At 37.7% G+C, this 23,434-nt stretch overlaps 1 protein-coding gene across 12 annotated transcripts in view; it reads right to left on the bottom strand.

Moving 5' to 3' along the window:
* Nucleotides 1-23,434, bottom strand: part of ERC1 (ELKS/RAB6-interacting/CAST family member 1) — a 496,604-nt gene that overhangs the window by 454,199 nt on the left and 18,971 nt on the right. For 11 of the 12 annotated variants that reach the window (XM_069094345.1, XM_069094342.1, XM_069094339.1 and 8 more), the window contains one exon: nt 9,565-10,394. The exons of the other annotated variant lie outside the window; for it this stretch is intronic. In XM_069094345.1, coding sequence (XP_068950446.1) covers nt 9,565-10,233 — 669 coding nt within the window. In that variant the 5' untranslated portion in view covers nt 10,234-10,394. The remainder of the gene's footprint in view (nt 1-9,564; nt 10,395-23,434) is intronic. 12 annotated transcript variants of the gene reach the window in all.

The following is a 23,434-nucleotide window of genomic DNA, read 5'->3' on the forward strand; positions in this document are numbered from 1 at the left end:
GTAGCATGTAGCGCAGGGGATCACCTTCACTACAGTAGCAATCTCAACAGGGCTTATTTTCGGGGGAGGGCTTATTTTAGAGGAATCTTACACAGTAAGGGGAGGGCTTATTTTCGGGATAGGTCTTATTATCGGGGAAACACGGTATACATCAATGTCCCTCATAAATATCAATGCAAAAATATTAAATAAAAATGCTAGCAAAGGGTCTACAACAACAACATAATTAAAAGATTATGTACTATGACTAGGTTGTATTTGTACCAGGTATATGGGGTAGGATCATTTCTCTTAAAAAAAAACAAAAACAAACTAGAAAGCCTAGATTAGATGGATCTTTCCTTGGTAGGGTAATTAGCATGATTATAACACTAACAGAAAGGAAAAACGCACTGTGCTAAATGCTGAAGATTTTAAAAAAAGCAAAAGAAAAAAGTTCTCATTTTCAAAAAGCATAGAATCCAGTGTAGGCAGCAACAAGCAATCAATTACATACAAACAAAAATATATGCAGGTAATTTGGATATCATTTTAGAGGAAAGGAATTAAAATTAAGAGAAACTGGGAAATACACCTTGAAGGTGGGATTTTACCTGGTTCCTGAAGGCCACCAGAGAAATCAAGAGATAAGGAAGAGAATTCCAGGTACAGAGCACAGGACAGTCAGTGGAAATGTAAAATGAAATGAAAAAAAAAACCTTTTTTAAAAGAGCCATTCATCTTTAAAGTGGAAAAAAAGAAGATAGCCACTAAATAAGCAATAGCTAAACAAGCTAAGGTATACATGAATCTTACCAGGTACAGACCTATATGAATCCTCCTTCTCAGCTAAAGTCCTTGAGAAAGTCCCCTAGCTATCTATACTCACTGCCTATACTTCCTCCCCTCTCACTTGATTCTAAAAGCTTTCCAATCTAGTCTCTGATCTCATCATTCAACTTAAAGTATACTCTCCAAAGTCATCAGTGACCTCTTATCAAATTTAATAACCTTTTCACACGTTTTACCCTTCTTGACCTCTCTTGAAGCTTTTGACACTGTTGATCAATCTCTTCTCCTGGCTACTCCTTCTCTAAGATTTCATGGCACTGATCTGTCCTGGTTTGCCTTCTACTTGTCTTACTGCTCCTTTGCTGGATCTTCATTCAGATAATAACTCTATAACTGTGGAGGTCCCCAAAGGGCCTGTCCTAAACATTCTTCTCCCTCTAAGCTATTTTGCATGGCAATCTCATCAGATTCCATAGGTTCAACTATAATCTATAAGGAGATAATTCTGAGATCTATATATCCTATCGTAACCTCTCTCCTAAATTCAAGTCATACATCATCAAGTACCTTTTGGACCTCTCAAACTGGATGTCCCATAATTTCAAACTCAAGTTCCAAAAGAGAATTCTTCTCTTTCCCCCCAAACCCTACCCTCTTCGCAATTTCTGTATCATTGAACAGGGCACTATACCCACCCAATCACCATAATTGGCAACTTCAATGTCATCATTTACTTCTCACCTGTACTCACACATTCAATGTTTCCAAGTCTTCACATCTCTCATTGTGTGTGTGTGTGTGCGCATGTGTGTGTGTACACGTTCTCTTCATTTACACAGCAGTCACCATGGTGCAGACTCCCAGCCCCTCATATCTAGCCTATTACAACAGCTTCTTGGTTAGTCTCCCTACCTCAAGTCTAGCCCCACTCCAATCCTTTCCTCCACTCAGCTGACAAAGTAATCTTCCTAAAGTGTAGAAGTGACCATATCATATATACCTCCACAACTCAATAAACTCCAATGACTTCCTATTACCTTACTGAATACAAAACCCTTTGGCATTTACAACCTGGCTTCTCTCAGTCACAATCTTCTTTCACCGTATTATCCAGTGGCACTGGTCCTCTTCAGCTCCTCACATATAATGGCCAACCCATCTTCTTCTCAGCTTTACCTTCTGGCTCCATGGTTTCCTCCAGGTCTCAGATCATTTCTCACATCCTACAACAGACTTTTCTGTTCCCCCTTCCAAGTCCAGGGCCTTCCCTATGAGATTACCATTCACCACTCTCTCTATTGCATGTATATTACTGTTTGCCTATTGTTTCCCCAAGATAGAATGTAAACTCCTCTAGGGTTCTGTACTCCCAGCACTCAGCATAGCACCTGGCATACCAAAAGCACTTAATAAAATGCCTGCTAAGTGAATGGAACAGCATATTATTGCAATGTATGAAACAGTGAATATAATGAAGGCAGAGAAACATGAAACAACTTCTTCAAATGGAAACAAAATGAAATAAGTAAAACTTAGAAAATAATATACACAATGATAATAATGGTGATGGAAAGAACTACAAAATAACTAAAACTGTGAAACTGTAATAATAATGAGCCTTCGTCCCAGGGAAGATTTTGAAGTTACTTCCCACCGTCCCAACCAGCAACACAGACTGGCCAGACCAGATTCACCAGAGTGAATCACCAGCAGCTGTGGCGGTTTCCAGACTTTTCAACTCATAAACACCAAAGAGAAAGTAAAAGGTCAGTTGGGAACTCTGTTGGAACTGGATGGAAAAGCGTATGGTCTGGCCCCTGCCCCCCAGGGCCAGAAGGGGGAGGAGGCCCAGTGGCTGCTGCAGCTGCTGCCACATGGCTGCCTATGGAGCTCCTAGCCTGCAGATTGTAGGGGGACCAAGTGAAAATTCAGACAGTAATCACTCTTGCTTTGACCTGCTTGGATCTGGGTCACGGTCTTGAGCAGTGGCCCTGGGATGTGTGGCCAGTGTGCCAGAGCTTGGGGTGTCTGTAGAGAGGGCACTCTCCTCATAGCTCTGACAACATTTGTGAAAACCCCAGCAATTTGGGACATAGCTCACTCCACTCTGGAAGCAGAGTTCTACTGTGGCAAAGAGCTCAAAAGTCAAGTAATTGGCTGACAAGATGAGCAAGCATAGGAAGCACACAATCAGACCATAGAATCCTTTTTGGGGACAAAAAGGATAAAAACATGGAACCAGAAGAAGTCAAAACTCCTGCATCAAAAGCTTCCAAGGAAAATATGAACTGGTTACAGGCCATGGAGGAGCTCAAGAAGGATTTTGAAAATCACGTAAGAGAAGTGGAGGAAAAATTGGGAAGAGAAATGAGAATGATGCAAGAAAATCATGAAAACCAAGTCAACAGCCTGCTAAAGGAGACCCAAAAAAATCCTGAAGAAAATAACACCTTAAAAAGTAGACTAACTCAAATAACAAAAGAGGTTCCAAAAGCCAATGAAGAGAAGAATGCCTTAAAAAGCCCATTGGCCAGATGGAAAAGGAATTTCAAAAGCTCACTGAAGAGAATAATTCCTTCAAAATTAGGTTGGAGCAAATGGAAGTTAATGACTTTATGAGAAATCAAGATACTATAAAACAGAGCCAAACAAATTAAAAAATAGAAGGCAATGTGAAATATCTCCTTGGAAAAACCACTGACCTGGAAAGTAGATCCTGGAGAGAGAATTTAAAAATTAATGGACTACCTGAAAGCCACGATCAAAAAAAGAGCCTAGAAATCATCCTTCAAGAAATTTTCAAGGAAAACTGCCCTGATATTCTAGAACCAGAGGGCAAAATAGAAATTGAAAGAATTCACCAATCACCTCTTGAAAAAGATCCCAAAAAGAAAACTTTTAGGAATATCACAGCCAAATTCCAGAGTTCCCACATCAAGGAGAAAATATTACAAGCTGTCAGAGTCGAATATGAAAGATGCATAAGAAATTTTTAATGAATCTATTCATCATTAAAGTGAAAGATGGTATTATCATAGAGGATAAAAATATTTATAGTTACACATCAGTTATGCATGTGAATATATGTTTCCATAGCCTCAGCTCTAGAAGTTCAACCAAGGCTTAGTTGAATTTTTATCTTTGGTCAGTACAAACATGCAATTAAGAGAAAGAGCACCAGCCCCAGAGTCGGGATGACCTGGGATCGAATCCGGGCTCAGACACTTAGCATCCACCCAGAAACACCTGGCCATGTAACCTTGAGCAAGTTACTTAACCCCAATTGCTTAGGGGCAGCCAGGTGGCGCAGTAAGAGCACTGGCCCCAGAGTCAGGATGACCTGGGATAGAATCTGGGTTCAGATACTTAGTACCACACCCAGAAATAACTGGCTGTGTAACCTTGGAACAAGTTACTTAACCCCAATTGCTTTTTTAAAAAAAGTCTCTGTTATAGCATTTATTGCTTAAACTAACCAATATCTGAAAGTTTATGTACAAAAGGACTAATAGAATCTAAAAACAGCAGGGTACATTAGAAACAATTTTCTGCAATAACTTAGCAAAAATGAACTACCGTGTTTCCCCGATAATAAGACCTATCCCGAAAATAAGCCCTCCCCTTACTGTGTAAGATTTCTCTAAAATAAGCCCTCCCCCGAAAATAAGCCCTATTGAGATTGCTACTGTAGTGAAGGTGATCCCCTGCGCTACACGCTACATTACGGTACCCTCTGTATGCACCGCCCCCCCCCCGGGTGAAATGCACGCCGCGCTCCGAGCTGCATCCAATCAGAGCTGCAGCAGTGAGCACGTCATCCTGTTCTTCCCCAGTGATTTGCTTATTGAATAAAGGTACATTTTTTGGTTCACATTTACCTGTTTATTAAAATTGCTGTCAATGTTCATTAAAATAAGCCCTCCCCTGAAAATAAGCCCTCTGGTGTTTTTCTGTCCAAAAAATTAATAAGACAGTGTCTTATTATCGGGAAAACACGGTATGCACCAGGCAATTTTTGGCAAATGTGTTTAACTTGTTATGACTGGACCAAGATATCAATGCCCTATTCAGAGTATATATTCTGAATAGACAAAACACAGTAAAAATCTTCGGAAAATTGGTTCAATTACAGTAAATCCTATTAAACCAAACTCTTTATAAAGAGTGAGAAGAGGGACCACTAAAGGCTCTGGAGAATATAATGAATGCAAAGTTTAATTAGGGCGCACTGCTGGCTTCCTATAATCTATTAATTAGCACTCCTAGTTACTACAGTTCATTGCAGTGTTTTAACTTTACTTTTAAATTGTACCTTTCCTTTTTTGGCCCAAAGTTGCATACTCTTAGCTTTGTAGTAGTAATTACAGTGTATGCAAGAAGAATCAAGTCCTGCCAGCATCAGTAAATGTTTAATTAGAACACAGGATAAACTCTAGAAGCGTCAATGTTCACCCTTCTACAGTCATACAGCTTTTCTGACATCATGATTCCCTGGACTACTTTGCTTTCAAAGAGCTGAGGGTATCATAGAGTTCTCATCAAATCCAAATGCATTGTCTCTGAAAACAGCCTAGTAATTGGGGGAGGGGAAGATGAACAGTTTCAAAACAGGGCAATTAATATTATTTCAGTATAAAGGAGCATGCCTGATTTTTTTCTTTGATATTAGCATTAGTATTTTCAAGCCTTCTGATGGTAATGTCTGTCTTACAAATGGGCATTTTACTGAAGATATGGCATAAAACTTTTTTTTTTCCTCTTTACTTTCTGAGCACCCAAGACATATAAGGAAGAGAGGAAAAGACAAAACAGTGTCAAAGCTGGAGACCTAAATTCAGTTCTTACACACTTATATGTAACACCCATTTAACAAAAAGCATTACATAATCAGTCCTGAGGAAATAAGCCACTTACAAACAAACCAAGTATTTTCCTGTCATGTGCATTACTTTCCTTAAGATTTGCCATATTAAACAGTGAAGACTATGGGCTAAAATTACAACAGTGAGTTCTTAGAGAACAGGGGCTGGTCTGTGCCTTTCTCTGTATAGGGCCTGACATACAGTAGACACTTAATAAATGCTTACTTGACTATTTTAAAAATGCCATTTAGACAGCTAGAAGAGGCCTTGAGTTTTTTCCTTCTCAATTAATTCATTTGCAGTTGGATGGTATCCTGATAAATCCATCATAATTAACTATTAAATACCTTACAATGTATAATGAGGAACTAAGATACTCAAAATATACAAATGTTATGAAATCAGTTTTTTAAAAGCAAGCAATAAAATAGTCCCCTGGTCCATAAGAGGGGTGTGTGTGTGCCTTCCCCCATAATTCTTGAAATCAGCGTCACTTTGGCCACTGAAAAGTTAACTGCCTTGCCTAAGGTTAATCTCACAACTAGAACGTGTCAAAGGCAGACCTGGAACCCCAGGTCTTCCCAACTCCAAGACCAACTTTCTATACATTATGTCACACTTATCTGTGTTTATATGTATATATGCAAGTAAATGCATGTATATGTATATGCATAAACAGATAGCTTCTGCATCACTCTCACTCTACATATCCAATCAGTTACAAAATCTTGCTGTATCTACCTTCACATTTCTCACATCCAATCCATTCTCTCTACTCACCGATACCTCCTTAATTTAGGTCATCATCACTTCTTAACTATGCTATGACAACATCCTAGTTTGTCTTCCTAACTTAAGTCTTTCCCCACTCCAGTGGGGAAACTGTCCTACACATAGCTGCCTGAGTGATTTTCCTTAGGCAAGCTCTGACCCACTCAATCAACTACTCTATCATTCCCCTACTTAATCATTAACTCATGGACTCTGTATGGTCTCCAGGACAAAATATAAACTGCTTTATTTAGCTTTTAAACCTTTTCAAACCTATCTTTCCAGCTTTATTACACATAACTCCCCTTCTGTCACTCTGCATTCCAACTAAACTGGCTTTCCCTCTTCTTCACCCATAGCACTCCACTTCCTGTTCCCATTCCTCTGCACTGGGAATCCCTCACCCCCAGGCCTTAAATGTATTTCCTTTTCTTCCTCACCTCCAGGTCCCCAGACTCTTTCTCTTTCTACAAGACACAGCTCAAACATCTACTTCTACGTAGTCTTTCATGGTCTCCCCATCACCTCCCTCCATGACCACCTCATTTTTATTCTGTATATAAACATGTATGAGAACAAGCCTTGGGAGTAGAGAATGTCTCATTGTTTTTATTTGTATTATCCATATTTACCATAAAGACTAGCACTTCTTAAATTCTTGTTGATGCATGCATGTCTAAGGTACAGGCAGTGTGCCAAAGCGAGGGAATGCTGGTCTAGGACTCAGAGGATCCAGGTTCAAAGCCCACCTTAAATATATACTACCTCTGACCTCTAAGCAACAGAGAAGATGCGGATCACCATTGATAGAGGAAATTTCTCACCTCAAGCTCCTTACAACAATGAAATTACAAGCATATTAAAATATTTATAGACATAAATCCACATGCCAATCTAGTATGACGAGGTACCCCTGTAGTTGTCCTTGTTGTTCAGTCATGTCTGACTCTTCATGTCCCCATCTGGGATTTTCCTGGCAAAGATGATGGAGTGATTTGCCATTCCCTTCTCCAGTCAAATAGGCAAACAGGGGTTAAGTGACTTGTCCAGGGTCACAAAGGCAGTGCACGTCTGAGGCCAGATGTGAGCTCAGGTTTTCTTGACTCCAGGCCCAGTGCTCTATCCACTGAGCTGCACTGTAATAAGCTACTAAAGTTTAAAACTACACTAAGACTTTTGCAATGCCCTGTATATACACATACATTTGAAGTATTCTGGGTCTTGTCAGACAAAAGTGGTGCAGGAGAAAGAGCACTGGCCTAAAGTCACAAGAACTTGAGGTCAAATCTGGCCTCTGACCCTTCCTAGCTCTGTGATCATGAGCAAGTCACTTAATTCGCATTTGCCTGTTTCCTCATCTGTGAAATGGAGATGATAATAGTGCTCACCTCCTAGGACTGTTGTGAGGTTCAAATGAGATAATAATTGTAAAGCATTTAGCTCAGTACCTGGCACAGAGTAGGTTCTATATAAATGCTAGCTATCATCATCATTATTAAAACAAAAAATATATACATACAGCAACAGCAAATTCTTCATTCTTTATAGTAATATATGATAATAAGTTATCATTTCATTTTTTGTAAAATTAACCAAATTTTTACCATACTGATTTTAATGGCTCAAAATCATAATATATCAATATTCAGAGAATACAGGATATGTTTTATGCTTTGGGAGGATGTGGCCATGGCCTTTGGTACTTTGCTTTCATCAGCTACCATTACATAATGGTAGATTACATTTTCCTTGTCATAGACTTTCAGAAAAATTTGTTGTTTCCAGAAATGGCATTCCAAAGTACCAGCAAAATCTTCCAAGAGAAAGTCACTATGTTTGAGAAGCTAATCTAAAAAACTACTGAAGGAAACTACTCAAGTATAATTTTTTTTACAATAGAAATTGTTTTTTCTCAAGAACCTATGACTTCAACATAACCAAATCAGAGTTATATAATTATTGAACATTCAAAGTATTTATGATGAATAAAGCTAACCATAACAACTGTAAATTATGTTTAACAATACATACATGATATATACAGAAAGCAGAATGCTATAATACTTCCTTTCCTTCTTAGCAACATGTCAAGAGCCAGCTGAAGTTACAAACAAATCATTTACGTAATTGACAATCAATATAGAATTTATTTTAAAATGAAGTGATTTATGCATTTATAATATCAACAGTGAGCTACCTACTTTAAAAAAAACTCTCACAAAGGAGGTTTAACTTTTTAGAAACAAATCATTGAGGCTTACAAATTCAAAGACTGCTCCCACAAAAACTTTTAAAAAGAAGTTATATTTTAGGTTTCTAATACTGGAGTCCTAAAGTATATATTCATACTTTTAATGTTATCAAATATCTGCAAGGAGAGATAAATAACACAATAATGAATGAAGCATAACTTATATTACCTGGAAGGGTAGGCAAGCACTAAATGAACAACAGCTTATGAAATTGACAATACATTTGGGTCTTGACCTGGAATATCTCATTATTCCAATATCTAGCCAATTATTTTTTTAAATATAAGTTTAAATTTTACATTTTTCTTTTTCTTGAACTTCAGTGAACTAAGGAGCCAAAAGGAAAAGGCTGTCTAATCATATTCAAGATCAAATTCTATTAATGTCACTAAATAAAACAAACATTTGATAACTTATAGTTGATACTAGAATATTTAAATTAAATATTAAATTTTTCAACAACTGTCCTCAATGTTATATTGCTCAACTGAGAATAGTACAAAGTATTGCACTCAATTTTAAAGGAAAAAGTGCCACAGATATGGACATTTGTGAAAACAAGATACTTTATATGCTCTCAAGTGCTCTAAGCAATGGATGACACAGCTTGTGGTATAGTACAGTTTCATTAGAACTGAGAAAAACACAACATGCTGAAAAGGAGAGAGGCAGAGGCAATTCTAAAAATCCAACAAGCAGAAAATGACATAAAGTGAATTAAACAAATGGAAACAAAGTAACAAGATTGAGAAAACGAGGCATTTAGGAAAAAATTGAGAAAAAGAAGTAGGCAAAAAAATTAAGATAAAGAAGGCACAAAAGACAGAGACAAGGGGGAAAATAAAAGGTGATTTCATTTCATATATATATGAACTCAGTGCACACAGAAATATTCAAGCATAACTAACCTGGTTTTCCTCTTGCACAACTCTATACTGTTCCTTCCAAACAGTGATTTTGGAAGCTTCATCTTTTCTCAGGGCTCGTTCCTTCTTCAACTCTGGACTCCAAAATGTTTTGATGCTATTCATTGAAGAGCTCAATTTACTCTCCTTCACTTCTACATCCTTACGTAACAGATCATTTTCCCGCAACACTTCCTTCAACTGGGTCTGTAGATCCATAATTGTGTTATCCCTTGCCTGGCGCAGTGAATGAGGTACAGTGGATGCCATACTCACAGGAGGGAGGTGATGTTCTCCAAATGCTATGGTGTCACTAGCAACCCCACTACTAGCAATATTGGGGCTACTACCCATAGCAGTCATCCTAACACCATAAGGCAGCCGACCCCCTGAACGGCCAAGTGTCATGGTGCTTTTAGGTGTATCTGGACCCATATTTTCATGGTCACTTAAGTACATAGGCCCTGATGTAGCATAGGCAGCATTTAAGGACTGGATATTTTCCATTGAAAGAGTTTTACCACTGCCACCTCCAGTACTGCTTCCAGAACTCCCTCCTGTGCTGTTGGTTCGACGGTGACCCAAACGAGGGGAACGAGGAAGCCGAGGTGAACGCCCAGGACTCTGACTGCTTGGTTCAACTTTACCAACAGAACGAGCACTCCCATACATGGCTGCACAAAGGGTGAGATGTCAAGACAGACTTAAAGCAGAAAGTATAGAACTGGATGAGGTTTCTCTATGGTTATGAGTCTGCTTAAGGCTAATCAGAATTAATAGATTCCCAGTTGTCCATTCTTCAAGTCATGTGCGCATGATGTCTAAAATCATATCTGCAATAAAAGGAACACACAAAAACCCCATTAATAGGCTTTCCCCTAAGAAACTTTTCATTTCTACCAATAAGGGGGGAAATAAAAGCATTCCTTATTGTCAATTCCTCTAGGTATCCAAATACTACTCTAGGTATCTAAATACTAATTAAAAGCTTATTTTCTTTTCAAAGGAATCATGTAATATTCCAAAAAGCCCTCTGGCTATGGGGGAGATCTCTACGAACTCTATAAGACTTAAGTTACAGGTAACCTCCTTTCCAGGAATGCCACCTCCTAAAATTTCCACCACTGTTTTTGCTAAAAACTTCTAACCCCATGTGTACATCCAGAGGGTCAAATTTGGGACCCAACGAAGATCAAAATAGAACTGGGAAATGTTTAGCAAAATAAATAAGAATACAATATAACACAGATAATATTAATTTGTGGTTTTTCTAAGTCAACATATAGTCCACAGGGATCCCTTTCTATTTGAATTTGTTTCTACTGCTATACACAACCATTCCTCAATGGCCAATCTCTGATGTTTCCACACCAGCAACATCAAAGTTAAAAAAACCAGATATTCTTAATTAAAGCCCCGTCTTCTTTTTATAAAAATCCACAGCCATGAACAGTTTTGTTACTGCCCTCAAAGTCAGATCTTTCTTGTTCTCCACCCACTTCTCTAGTACAGGTATATTATCTATCCACTGCCCGTGCTTTGGAGGTATCAGCTCCCATCTCCAATGTCAAGGAAGGGAGAAATATGGTCCTAGTTTTTAAGGGGTGAGCCCCCATCCTCAGTGTAAGAGTTCAGTATGTTTCCCTAAAAGGGATAAGGTTTTCAATTTTCTTCCATACAAATTAACATGAGTGACTGGAGAGGTGAAACTAGGTATACTATGGCCAAAATCCCTTCCAAGGACCATCAATAAACCTCCTTTCTTCCCCCTAGAACTGGCCAGAACACCATGGCCCCTGAGTTCCAGTAATTTCTTTTGTTTCCCTAATTCTATTTTGCCCAGCGGTCTGTCCTTTTATCCCTGGGTATCCCCCAAGTTTTGAGCTTCCTGTGCAAGTTAAAATATTCTAATAAGAAACACTATTCCTTTTAATATCATTGACCAGAAGTTAAGTATTTTGCCCAAAGTCACACAGGTAGTAAATGACACATCACAGTGCATACATGAAGCCTCTCAATCTACCATAATTGACAAGTGTTACGGAAGCTGCAGGAGCTGAGGTCAAAAACATCTTTAAACATGTTTATATAATGATTTTGAAACAAGATGCCATAGCCTCTTCTTTTTAACCCACTGAAATCTCATCACAGAATTTGGTTTGGGACAACAACTCTGTGTATCTCTTACAGTATTAACAGAAAGTGCTTAATAAATGCTTTTTAAGTTTGTTGTTGTTGTTCAGTATAACATAGAACTCTTCGTGATCCCCATCTGGGGTTTTCTTGGCAGAGATACTGGAGTGGTTTGCCATTTCTTCCTCCAGCTTATTTTACAGATGAGGAAACTAAGGCAAACAGGGTTAAGTGACTTGCCCAGGATCACATGGCTAGGACTCATTTGAGCTCACAAAGATGAGTCTTCCTGATTCCCAGCCCAGTATTCTATCCACTGCATCACCCGGCAGTGGATAAAGTGCTAAGCCTAGTCAGGAAGACCTAAGAGCAAATCCAGCTTCAGATACTTATTAGCTGTGTGACCCTGGGCAAGTCACTTAACCTGTTTACCTCACTTTAACCTGTGAAATGAGCTGGAGAAGGAAATGGCAAACTACTTCAGTATCTCTGGCAAGAAAACCTCAGATAGGATCATGGACTATGTGAGTCTAGAAATAACCATAGGTCATCCCAGTGATTACCTTTTCATGACTACTAACCTGGCACCTATAGTGAGAAACAAGTGTCTTACATCCTAAATTTTATGGTATAGCAACACACAGAACATAGCAGTTTACAAAAACAGAAGGGGATGGGAAGGTACACAGAGAGTATGAGCAGGCTCTTTGTAAGACTAAGATATAAAGTTGGACAGTTTTGAAGGTCATCTTGTCCAGCGATTCTTAAATTTTTCCCATTCACAACCCCTTCAGCACTTTTTCGTTTGTACAAAGGATCAATCCAATATGCAGAAGGTTTTTCTCTAGGTCTCATATTTCCCATCAAACTTATGGGATGACAAAGACAAGGGTTGCACAAGAAGCATGGATACAGAGGTGTGGATTTGTTGTGACGTGAAACATTTATGAGAACTTCTAAAACAATAAAATCACAGATTCATTTGAGTATTATGAATCCCAAAGAGCAGTCAAAGCATTTTTGTTATATAGAATATTTTTGAATCAACAAATATTTATTGAGCACTTACTACATACAATATAGTGTGTTAAGAGCTAGGGATATAAAGATAGAAGTTGTTGTGGGTCAGGAACCAGGACAATATATGTTAACCCCTCCATATTTCCACAATGCCAACCAAGACTGCTACAAGCAAGGAAGTTGGGATATAGACCTGGAACAAGTGGGATCAATACTGTACTCAGCTGAAGTGATGTGGAACTCAGCTGTGGGTCTTTGACCAAGAGGAATATAAAACTACTGGGAGTTTGGTTTTGGTTTTTGGGTTTGTTTTTTTATTTTTTTACTATCACTGAGAGCCCCTGAGACTCCAGAAAACCTCCTTGCTTCTTCAAACTTTTTGCCAAACTGCCTTCTTGCCAGCAATTTTTTTTAATCCTTTGAACTGTTCTTTCTTAATTCCCCTTGAGAACTGCTCCTACCTAAAGATTTTGCAATGGTTTTTAGTAAAAGATCTGTTTTTTTAAATAAACAGATAATAAATAAACAAATAAACTCTGGCTCTGAGTGGTCCATTATACCAGATGCAAGAGAGCAACCCCCACAGAAGGGAAATAGACATTGTTTATATTCTAATAGGGAAGAGAAAATGTACACAAACTGACACACATATAAAAAAATACATACAAAATGAATACAAGGTCACTTTAGAATTGGGGGAGAGGGGGTTGGGGAGACCAGGAATGATTTCTAGAACTAGAAAAGGTTTTACAGGTGAGCTATGCCAAAAACTTCATTTTACAGATGTGGAAACTGAGGCCCAGAGGTTACCTGACTTGCCCAAGTACAAAGAGCTAGGAGGTGGCAGAACTGAGATTCAAACAGATCTTGACTCCAAATACAGTGCTTTTTCACTAGACCATGCATAAAAAGAAGGCGGCAACGCAACTAAGTCTTGAAGGAAATCAGTGAAATACATGAGCTTTTATTTAAAAGGTGGGAATATTATGTTAAGGTAAGAAGTTTTAAACTTTGGATTAGGTTTTCTTTACAAATCTGTGGATCGTTGGAAATCATATCATGACATTAGGACCAGCTTCTAGATAGGCAAGAAGTGACAAATCTCTTTTACTTGCACTCTTATGTAGTAGAATTAGAGAATTTAAGTGCAAGAGTCACAGAATAGTTGTGTGCCACACTTATTCACTAAAATCTTATTGTTCCCATTTATTTAAAATTCTACTGTGAATCCTAATATGATTTTTTTAAATTCTCTAATGACTTTCAGGTTCTGTAAGTTAATTTCCTTTTCACATGGTATAAATAAACATGGCTTCTTGATGTAAGAAAGGCATAATATGAAACAACCATTTTTGATGGTGCAGCTACTGATATGACAACATTTTTTTAATTTTTAAATTAAGATTTTTTAAATGTGCTTTATTTTAGCATGTCTGAATTTATTCAGCCGTCTTCTCTAAAACATAATAAATTTTAGTATTATTTTGATGTGATATTTTACAAAATGGTTTCTAAATTGGACTTTCAAGAAAGATATGATGGGTCCAAGAAGGATTCACTACAATCCTATAACCCATCAGTAAGAAAGGGCATAAAGGATGATTGGACAAGGAGGGCTAACAGACAGACAAGTAAATGCTGCCTGGTATTCATGATATGTTTGTTGGATTGGAAATATGATGAGACCTAGAGAAAAAGACCTTCTACATACTGGATGATCCTTTGTGCAAGTTAGACTTGGTGACTTTCAAGACTGCTCAACTTTACATCTTAGTGGAATTTTTTTTTCTTTTTGGCAAAGACCTTATCCTGTTAAGTGGCAAAATGAACGTGATTTCTAAGCTCCTTTGCCTGGAAATATGTAGGACATGCCCCATATTCTAAGATTGGAGAACTAAAAATATTTATTTACCCTATCTTAAAACTTTGAAAGGTATATGTTGTTTTGCTAATAAATGATAAGGGACATCATTCAGGAGGGCTCTTTCTCACCTCCCACAGTGAGACTACACTAGCTGACTGGAGGACCCAATACACAGGCTTACAACAAAACCCAATCCCACATTCCAGCCCCCCTTCCAGATCCCAGTTCTAGGCTGTGGAAGATTCTTCCCGCAACAACAGAGTGGTAGGGCTAGAACAGTGATCATGGGCAGAACAAGATAGCCAGCCAGTACTGAGTTGGGCTGCAAAAGATATCTGAAGGACAACGGAACAGAGAGAAAGGAGTTAGATGTGTGTCTGGGCTTAAACTCAATATACCACTCCACCTCTCTCCTAGAGAACCCTGGAGAACCAAACAACAGAGATCAAACCCACAGCACCAATGTAGCAGAACTTTGCCCAGCCATTAAACTGAGGAAATAACAAAGGTCAAGACACTGCTGGGGGGGAGGGAGGGAGCGCCACGGGGTGTTTGTTTGCCCAGCATGGAGGGAGTCTGAGTTGCTTTGAGATTCAGCTCCCAAGGAAACCACCATCAGAGGGTAAGGAGTGAGAAAGTGAGCAACAGGGAGAAATAAGGGGAAAAAGAAAAAAAACCTGAAATTACCAAAGACTTCTAGAACAAGAAAAGTAAAGACCTTGAAGAACATAAATCAATAGAAGAAAATTAACAAAAGAAAAAAAAAATGTGGCTGCCAGGTCTAGTAAATCGATTAAATCCTGCAAAACAAAGGAAAATGATCCTGCACTTGAGACAGAAAACCCTATAAGAGCTGAGAACATGGGACTATAACACCCTGTTCTTGAGAGGTTCAAAAGAGAAATGAAAATCATGACAGCAGAATTAACGGTCTACAGAGCAAAAATAATGGGCGGAATACAAAAAACCAGACTCTGTAATGGCAAATCTCACCAATGAAACAAAAGAGAGAACAACCAATTGGGAATGCAAGTAGTAACTGGCAGCAACCAGTATAATATATGCCAACATGGTGATAGAACATGAACATTTTATCCAGCAAGGGTCACAAAGAGCCAGTGCTCTGTACCACAAAGATCCAGGATGGTACTCAGCCAGTGAAGTAGAGGTCAGTTCAAGAACTCTTAGGGCCCAGGGCAAGCTACAGTAGGACCAGCCACCCTTATCCAAAATGCAATAGGAAACACAAAGCCCCAATTCAAGAACTAAAGCTGGAGATAAATAAATCAAAGAAAACACTAACTACACTCAAAAAAAAACAGCAAGCTGAGACTCAAAAGAAAAAAATGCATTTTCCACAAGGAAAATTAATTTTCCCACATGAATACCTAGAAAAAATGTGGCAAGAGACCTTTTTAAATGAAGTAAAAGCTCTGAACGAAATAACTGGTAGGAGATTATGTATTTTAGGAAGTGGGTAGGGCTTATACTCAGGAAATAGAATTTCTGAAAGCCAGACTAGAAAAAACAGAAATTAATGACACATGAGAGAGTAAGAACTATAATAATAAAATCAAAGATTTTTAAAAATAGAAGAAATTGTAAGATATCTAAATCAAAGAAATTAGTGTACTCCCTGACAACCACGATTTTTAAAAAATTCTGGACAATATATTTCAAGAAATTATAAATGAAAAAGGCCCAAATCTCTTTAAAAAAAGAAGAAAAAGAACCTACTAATATTATCTCCTGAAAGTAATTCCAAAAGGAAAAGTTATAGGAATACTGTTGCCAAAATCCCAGGGCTTATACCTCAAAAATAAAATACTAAAATACCAAAAAGAAGCAATTCAATTACCAAGGAATTACAGTCAGGAACACACAAAACCTGGAAGCTTCTATTAAAATATGAGAGAGATCTTGGAATACAGTATTCAAAAAAGCAAAGGCTTACAACCGAGTATAACTTAAACCAAAAAGCTCAATATAATCCTACAAGGGAAAAAACTTACCTTTAAAAGAACAGAAGATATCCTAGAATTTCTGAAGAAAAGACCAGAGCTAAGTAGGAACTCAGAAATACAAACACAAAAGTTCAAAGAAACCTAAAAAGGTAAATTTATTTCAGCAACTGGAAGGAACTATATAATGATGTAGCACTAACATTCCAATAGAAGTTTCCCTTCAGAATCTTAATGTTCTTCAAAGAGTAACAAGGAGGCTAATTTAAATAAGAAAAATAGAAGTTCTACAAGTGTTCTGAATATATTAAAGGGGTAAAAGAAGAGAAGGTAAGATGAATATGCTAGCATGAAAAAGCAGACATGGGAAGCAGATGGAACTTTCTCACATAACTAGGGTGTGTCAGAAGAATATAAAAACAAAGAGGAAGGGGTAGGTGGAAAGTAGACAAACCTCACTCTTCAGTGAAATGAACAAAGGGACTATTGACCTAAAAAATAAAATTAGGAGCTGATTCTATGAATAAAACAGATAAACCACTGGTTAATTTGATTTTTAAAAAGGAAGAAAATAAAATTACCAGTATCAAAAATGAAAAGGGTGAATTCACTACCAATGAAGAGGAAATTAAAGCAATTATTAGGAGCTACTTTGTCCAGTTATATGCCAATAAATCTGACAAGCTAAATAAAATGGATGAATACCTGCAAAAAAATATAAATTGCCCAGATAAACAGAGAAATACTTAAATAAGCTTATCTTAGAAAAAGAAATTGAACAAGTTATCAATGAACTATGGTAAGAAAAAATCCTCAGGGCCAGATGGATTTACAAATGAATTCTACCAAACATTTAAAGAACAATTAATTTAAATGTAATATAAAATAGTCAGAAAAATAAGCAAAGAAGGAGTTCTACCAAACTCCTTTTATGACAAATTTAGTGCTGATACCTAAGCCAGGAAGAGCCAAAACAGAAAAAGAAAACTAAAGATCAATTTCCCTGATGAACACTGAGGCAAGCATTTAAGTAAAAATACCAACAAGGAGATTATAGCAATATTATCACCAGGATCATATACTATGACCAGGTAGAAGTGATACCAAAATCAAAAGGCTGGTTCAGTATTAAGGAAAACTATCAGCATAATTAACCATATCAATAACAAAACCGGCAGAAACCTTATGATTATTTCAAGAGATACAGAAAAGGCTCCTGACAAAATACAGCACCTATTCCTACTAAAAACATTAGAGAGCATAGGAATAAAGGCAGCTTTCCTTAAAATGATAAGTAGTATCTATCTAACACCATCAGCAAGCATTATCTGTAATGTGGATAAGCTAGAAGCCATCCCTATAAGATCACAGGTGAATCAAGGATAACCATTATCACCACTGTTATTCAATGTTGTACTAGAAACATTAGCTTTAAGAGAAGAGTGAAGAAATTGAAAGAATTAGAATAGGCAATGAGGAAACAAAACTATCACTCTTTGCAGATGATATGATGGTATAGTTACAGTATCCTAGAGAATCAACTATAAAACTACTTAAAATAATTAAGAACTTTAGCAAAGTTACAGAATATAAAATAAGTCCACATAAATCATCAGCTTTTTCCATATATTACCAACAGGAAGAGATAGAAAGAGAAATTCCATTTAAATTAAATAGACAATATAAAATACTTGGGAGTCTACCCACAAGACAAACCCAGGAACTATATGAACACAACTGCAATACATTTTCACATAAAATCAGTTCTAAACAACTGAAAAAAAATCAGTCGCAAACCAACATAATAAATGACAATTCTACCTAAATTAATTAATTTATTCACTATCACACTAATCAAATTACCCAAAAAAAATATTTCATAGAGCTAGAAAAAATAACATTCAGGTAGAAGAACAAAAGCTCAAGAACATAAATGTAATTAATGAAAGGAAAAAAATGTGAAGGAATGTGGTCTAGCCATACCAAATCTCAAACTATATCATAAAGCAGTAATCAAAACTATCTGATGCTGGCTAAGAAATAAGAGTGATGGGTCAGTGGAAGAGATAAAGTACATAAGACACAGTGGTAAATAACCATAGTAACCTAACATGTGAGAAACACAACTCACTATTTGACAAAAACTACTGGGAAAACTAGAAAACAGTATGGCAGAAACTAGGTATAGACCAGAGGTTCCCAAACTTATTTGGGCTACTGCCTCCTTTTCAAAAAACAATTCCTCGGAGCCTAGAAATCTACTTTCATTAACCCTTTAATGGTTTAAAAAAAAATTGCATCATTAAAAAAATATTTTTTAAATGACACATCTTAAATTTAATAATTTATTGCAAATTTGTGGGAGCTTTTCCTACACTGAAATTTTGATGACACACATTGTTGTGTAATATAACCATATAGCAGGCCTGCAAAACATACAGTCTGTCAAAGGAATTCAGGCAACCTGCAAAAAAATGTAGAGGGTTTAAAACTGGCCTACACAACATATGGCCTGAGGGCCAATTGCAGACCATCATAAGATGTAGAGAAACCTGTGAAAAATGTAGAGGGGGTAAAACAGGCCTGTCACATAGTATCATATTGTAAACAAATCATTACACACACATATTCCTGCCAATGAGTGCTGAACTTCTCAACAATGCACAAAATGCTTGCCTGCCAACACTTGCCTGTTAAGACTTGTCTCCAGACTTTACCATTTGCATTTTGTATTATTATCTGGAAAATGATGTAATCACTATGATTTTAACTCTGTTATGCAACAAATGAAATATGAATGAACGGTTTTTCAAAATTTTCTTCTCTTCTTCCCTTAAACTTCCACCACCCCCTTATTTTTATTCAACACCCTCAACTGCACCCAAGGCTACTACCACCCTCCTAGACCATTCCAGTGTCCCTCAGGGGGTGGTATCACTCACTTTGGGAACCTCTGGATAGATCAACATCTTACACCATATACCAAGATAAGGCCAAAATGGATACATGATTTAGACATAAAGTATGGAACCATAAGCAAAGTAGGGAAGCAAGGAATAGTTTACCTGTCAGAATTATGGAGAAGGGAAGAATTTATGACCAATCAAGAGAAGAAAGAGCATTATAAGATATAAAATGGGTAATTTTGATTATATGAAATTAAAAGGTTTTTGCACAAGCAAAACCAATGCAATAAAGATGAGAAGGAAAGGAGAAAACTGGGAAACAAGTTTCACAGTAAGTGTCTCTGATAAAGGCCCCATTTCTCAAATATATGGAGAACTGAGTCAAATTTATAAGAATATAAGTTAATTCCCCAACTGATAAATAGTCAAAGGATATGAACAGGCAGTTTTCAAATTAAGAAATCAAAGTTATCTACAATCGTATGAAAAAATACCCTTAAATAACTATTGAGGAGAGATATGCAAATTTAAACAACTCTGAGATGCCAAACTCACACCTTCAGATTGGCCAATATGACAGAAAAGAAAAATGAGAAATTTTGGAGAGGATGTGGGAAAATTGGGATACTAATGCACTATTGGTGGAGTTATAAACTGATCCAACCATTCTGGAGAGCAACTTGGAACTATGCCCAAAAAAGGCCATCCAATGTTTCATACTCTTTGATGCAGCAATACCACTTCTAGGTCTATATCACAAAGATATAAAAAAAATAAAGGGGAAAGGACCTATTGTACAAAAATATTTACAGCAGCTCTTTTTGTGGTGGCTAAGAACTGGAAACCAAAGGGAGGTCCATCAATCGGGGAATGGATAAACAAGCTGTGGTATATGACTGTAATGGAATACTATTATTCTATAATAAATGACAAGCAGAATATTTCGGAAAAACCTGGGAAGACTTACATGAACTAACACAAAATGAAGTGAACAGAACCAGGAGAATACTGTACACTGTACAGCAATATAATATGATCAACTGTGAATGACTTAACTATTCTCAGGAATACAATGAACCATGACCATTCCAAAGGACTTATGATGAAAAATGCTATACACCTCTAGATAAAGAATTGATAGAGCCTGAATGCAGATCAAAGCATACTTTCATTTAACTTTTTTTTTGTGGAGGTCAAGGACTCAGCACCCAATTCAGTCTGTGGCCTACAGTTGATACACCAGGGCAAGAAGCTCAGATCAAAGGGGAGTTGAAGCCAGCAGAAGTACATCTACTACTTATGTTCCCCAGACCCAAATCCATCATATTTGATAAAGCCTAATGCTCAGACCAGGAGAGGAGGTTAGCAATCAAACTTCTCTCTAGATCAGATCACTTTAGGCACACTGAAAGTTTGTTACCTAGCCTGAACAATGCCTGAGTTCCTTCAAAACCACAGCACTGAACATACAGAGAAAACAGCAGGCAAGACCCTAGAGAGCACAAAACAAGCAGCCCTGAAAGAAATGCACATTCAGGAAATTAGATTGAAAAAGTGGGTAAGTTTAAAAAGAAATGGGGGCAGTTAAGTGGTACAGTGAATATAGCACTGGCCCAGGAGTCAGGAGGACCTGAGTTCAAATCCAGCCTCAGACACTTAACACTTACTAGCCATGTGACCTTGGCCAAGTCACTTAACCCCAATTGCCCTGCCCTCCACCCTCCAAAAAATAGCAAAAAGACTACCCTATTTTTCAGATGTCAATGTCCTAAGAAAAGATCTTATTTGTCTCAGCCAGCTATAACTTCAAGTTTGGGGTTGGGGGAAAGGAGGAGCTTTGATTTTACTTGTATAGGGAGGTCCCAGTGAGGAACTTCTTTCAATAAACATGGGAATCTTCTTTAAAACTGATAGCCTTAGAGAGGGCTTCTCAGGGACACAAGTGATTTGGCCAGGGCCATATATCACTTTGTGTTAAAGGCAGGATTTGAACCAGGGTCTTCCTAACTCCACTTCATGCTGATTTTTGGGCTCAACTAACTCTTAAAAATATTACAGTCAAAAGCTTATACAAGAGGTTAAAGAAAAGAGTTGGCTTGGCACAAGAGGAAAAAAAATGCCAACCTTAAATATGGAGACAGATGAGCTCAACTTCCACTTCCAACAATTACTATCTGAATGACCCCAAGGAAATCAACTAACCTTTTTCTAAGAAGCCTTAATTTCTTTACCTGTAAAATGGTGATAGTCATACCTGCAATACCAACCCCACAGGGTTGCTGAAAGAATCTAAGATAATGCAAAAAAATCAATTTTTAAAAAACAAACAGCATTGGCATAAAAATATTAATTTCCATTATCCACATTTTGAATTCTAAAAAAAAAGTCCTAAGTATTAAGTATCACCTGTTTAGAAGGTACTTTAATTTCCATGCTTCATTAAGCTGTAGAAATGACCTCGAAGTTTTAATGGCTATGACAGCAGAAAACAAGCTCTTGTAAGACCTACAACAAGCTGGAAAAGTACAGGCCCAGAGACAATCTAATCATCATATTTCATAAAACAGTACAAGAAAATTGCCCAAAACAATCAAAAAGCAAGTAACATTCTACAAACAAAATCCAGAAACACCATCTTGCCCCCCAGAGAAACTCAAAATTCCACTCACCCAAGCCTATTAAACTGCAAAATAAGCTATAAGAAAGAAATCATTTATCAAAAAACATCATGGCATCACTAGATTTTTCCATAAAAACCAAATATGAACAAAGATAATATAATTTTACATACATAAAATGTTTAAAAGATGGTTCTCGTTCCACCTCCTCCACTTCATGTAAAAAATTACTCTAAACAAACTTTGGAGGAACAGAAGCCACAGAATGACAGAGAGAAGCTAACTTCTCACTGAAAACAGCCCAGCAGGCTGACAGGAAGGGGCCAACACAGTGCTCTGGGAGCTGAGCCCAGCCCCGTGCTAGCCCAAGGTTTTAGCCTCAGGATGGCCACAACCAGCCCTCCGCTGGAGGAACTTCAGATCACCAGCAGCTGTGGCAGTTTTCAGAATTATCAACCCATAGATGCCACAAAGTGAGAGGTCAGTACAGTGTGGACTTTGGGAACCAGGAGTTCAGGAGTGTAGTCTGGCCCCTGCCCCTGGAGGGAGAAGTGGCTGAGGCCTGGCGGCCGTGTGGCTACTTCAGAACTCCTGGCCTGCAGATTGCAGGGAGACCAAGTGACCAGTCACTCTTGCTTTAATCTACTTGGATCTGGATCACTGTCTAGGGTGGAGGTCCTTGGGTGCGTGACCAGTTTGCCAGAACGTGTGGAGACTTTAGAGAAAGTAGCCAACTAACAGCTCTGGCAGTTTGGGACAAAGCTCCCCTCTCTTGTATCAGGGTTCTGCTGTGGCAAAAAGCTCAAAAGTCAAGTAATTGAGTGACAACGTGAGCAAGCAAAGGAAGCAAAGCAAGCACAGCAATCTGACTTTACACTCCTATTTTGGGGACAAAAAGGATCAAAGCATGGAACAGGAGGAAGACGGTGAAGCCAGAACTCCTGCACCAAAAGCTTCCAAGAAAAATATGAATTGGTTACAGGCCATAGAGGAGCTTAAGAAGGATTTTGAAAACCAAATAATATCAGTGGAGGAAAAATTGGAAGAGAAATGAGAATGATGCAAAAAAATTATGAAATGAGAGTCAACAACCTGATTGAAGAAAATAACACCTTAAAAAATAGACTAACTCAAATGGCAAAAGAGGCTCAAAAAGCCAGTGAGAAGAATGCCTTAAAAAGTCGAATTTGCCAGATGGAAAAAGAATCTCAAAAGCTCACTAAAAAGAATCATTCCTTCAGAATTAGACTGGAGTGGGGCAGCTAGGTGGCGCAGTGAATAAGAGCGCCAGCCCCAGAGTCAGGAGGACTCAGGATCGGTTCTGGCCTCAGATACTGTAAGGGTTATGGGATTTAAAGATCTCCCAAGCCC

This window comes from Petaurus breviceps, unplaced genomic scaffold (genome assembly GCF_028583685.1).
Source record: "Petaurus breviceps papuanus isolate PSGF00001 unplaced genomic scaffold, PetGlider_PUasm1.0 216, whole genome shotgun sequence".
Taxonomy (NCBI): Eukaryota; Metazoa; Chordata; class Mammalia; order Diprotodontia; family Petauridae; genus Petaurus; species Petaurus breviceps.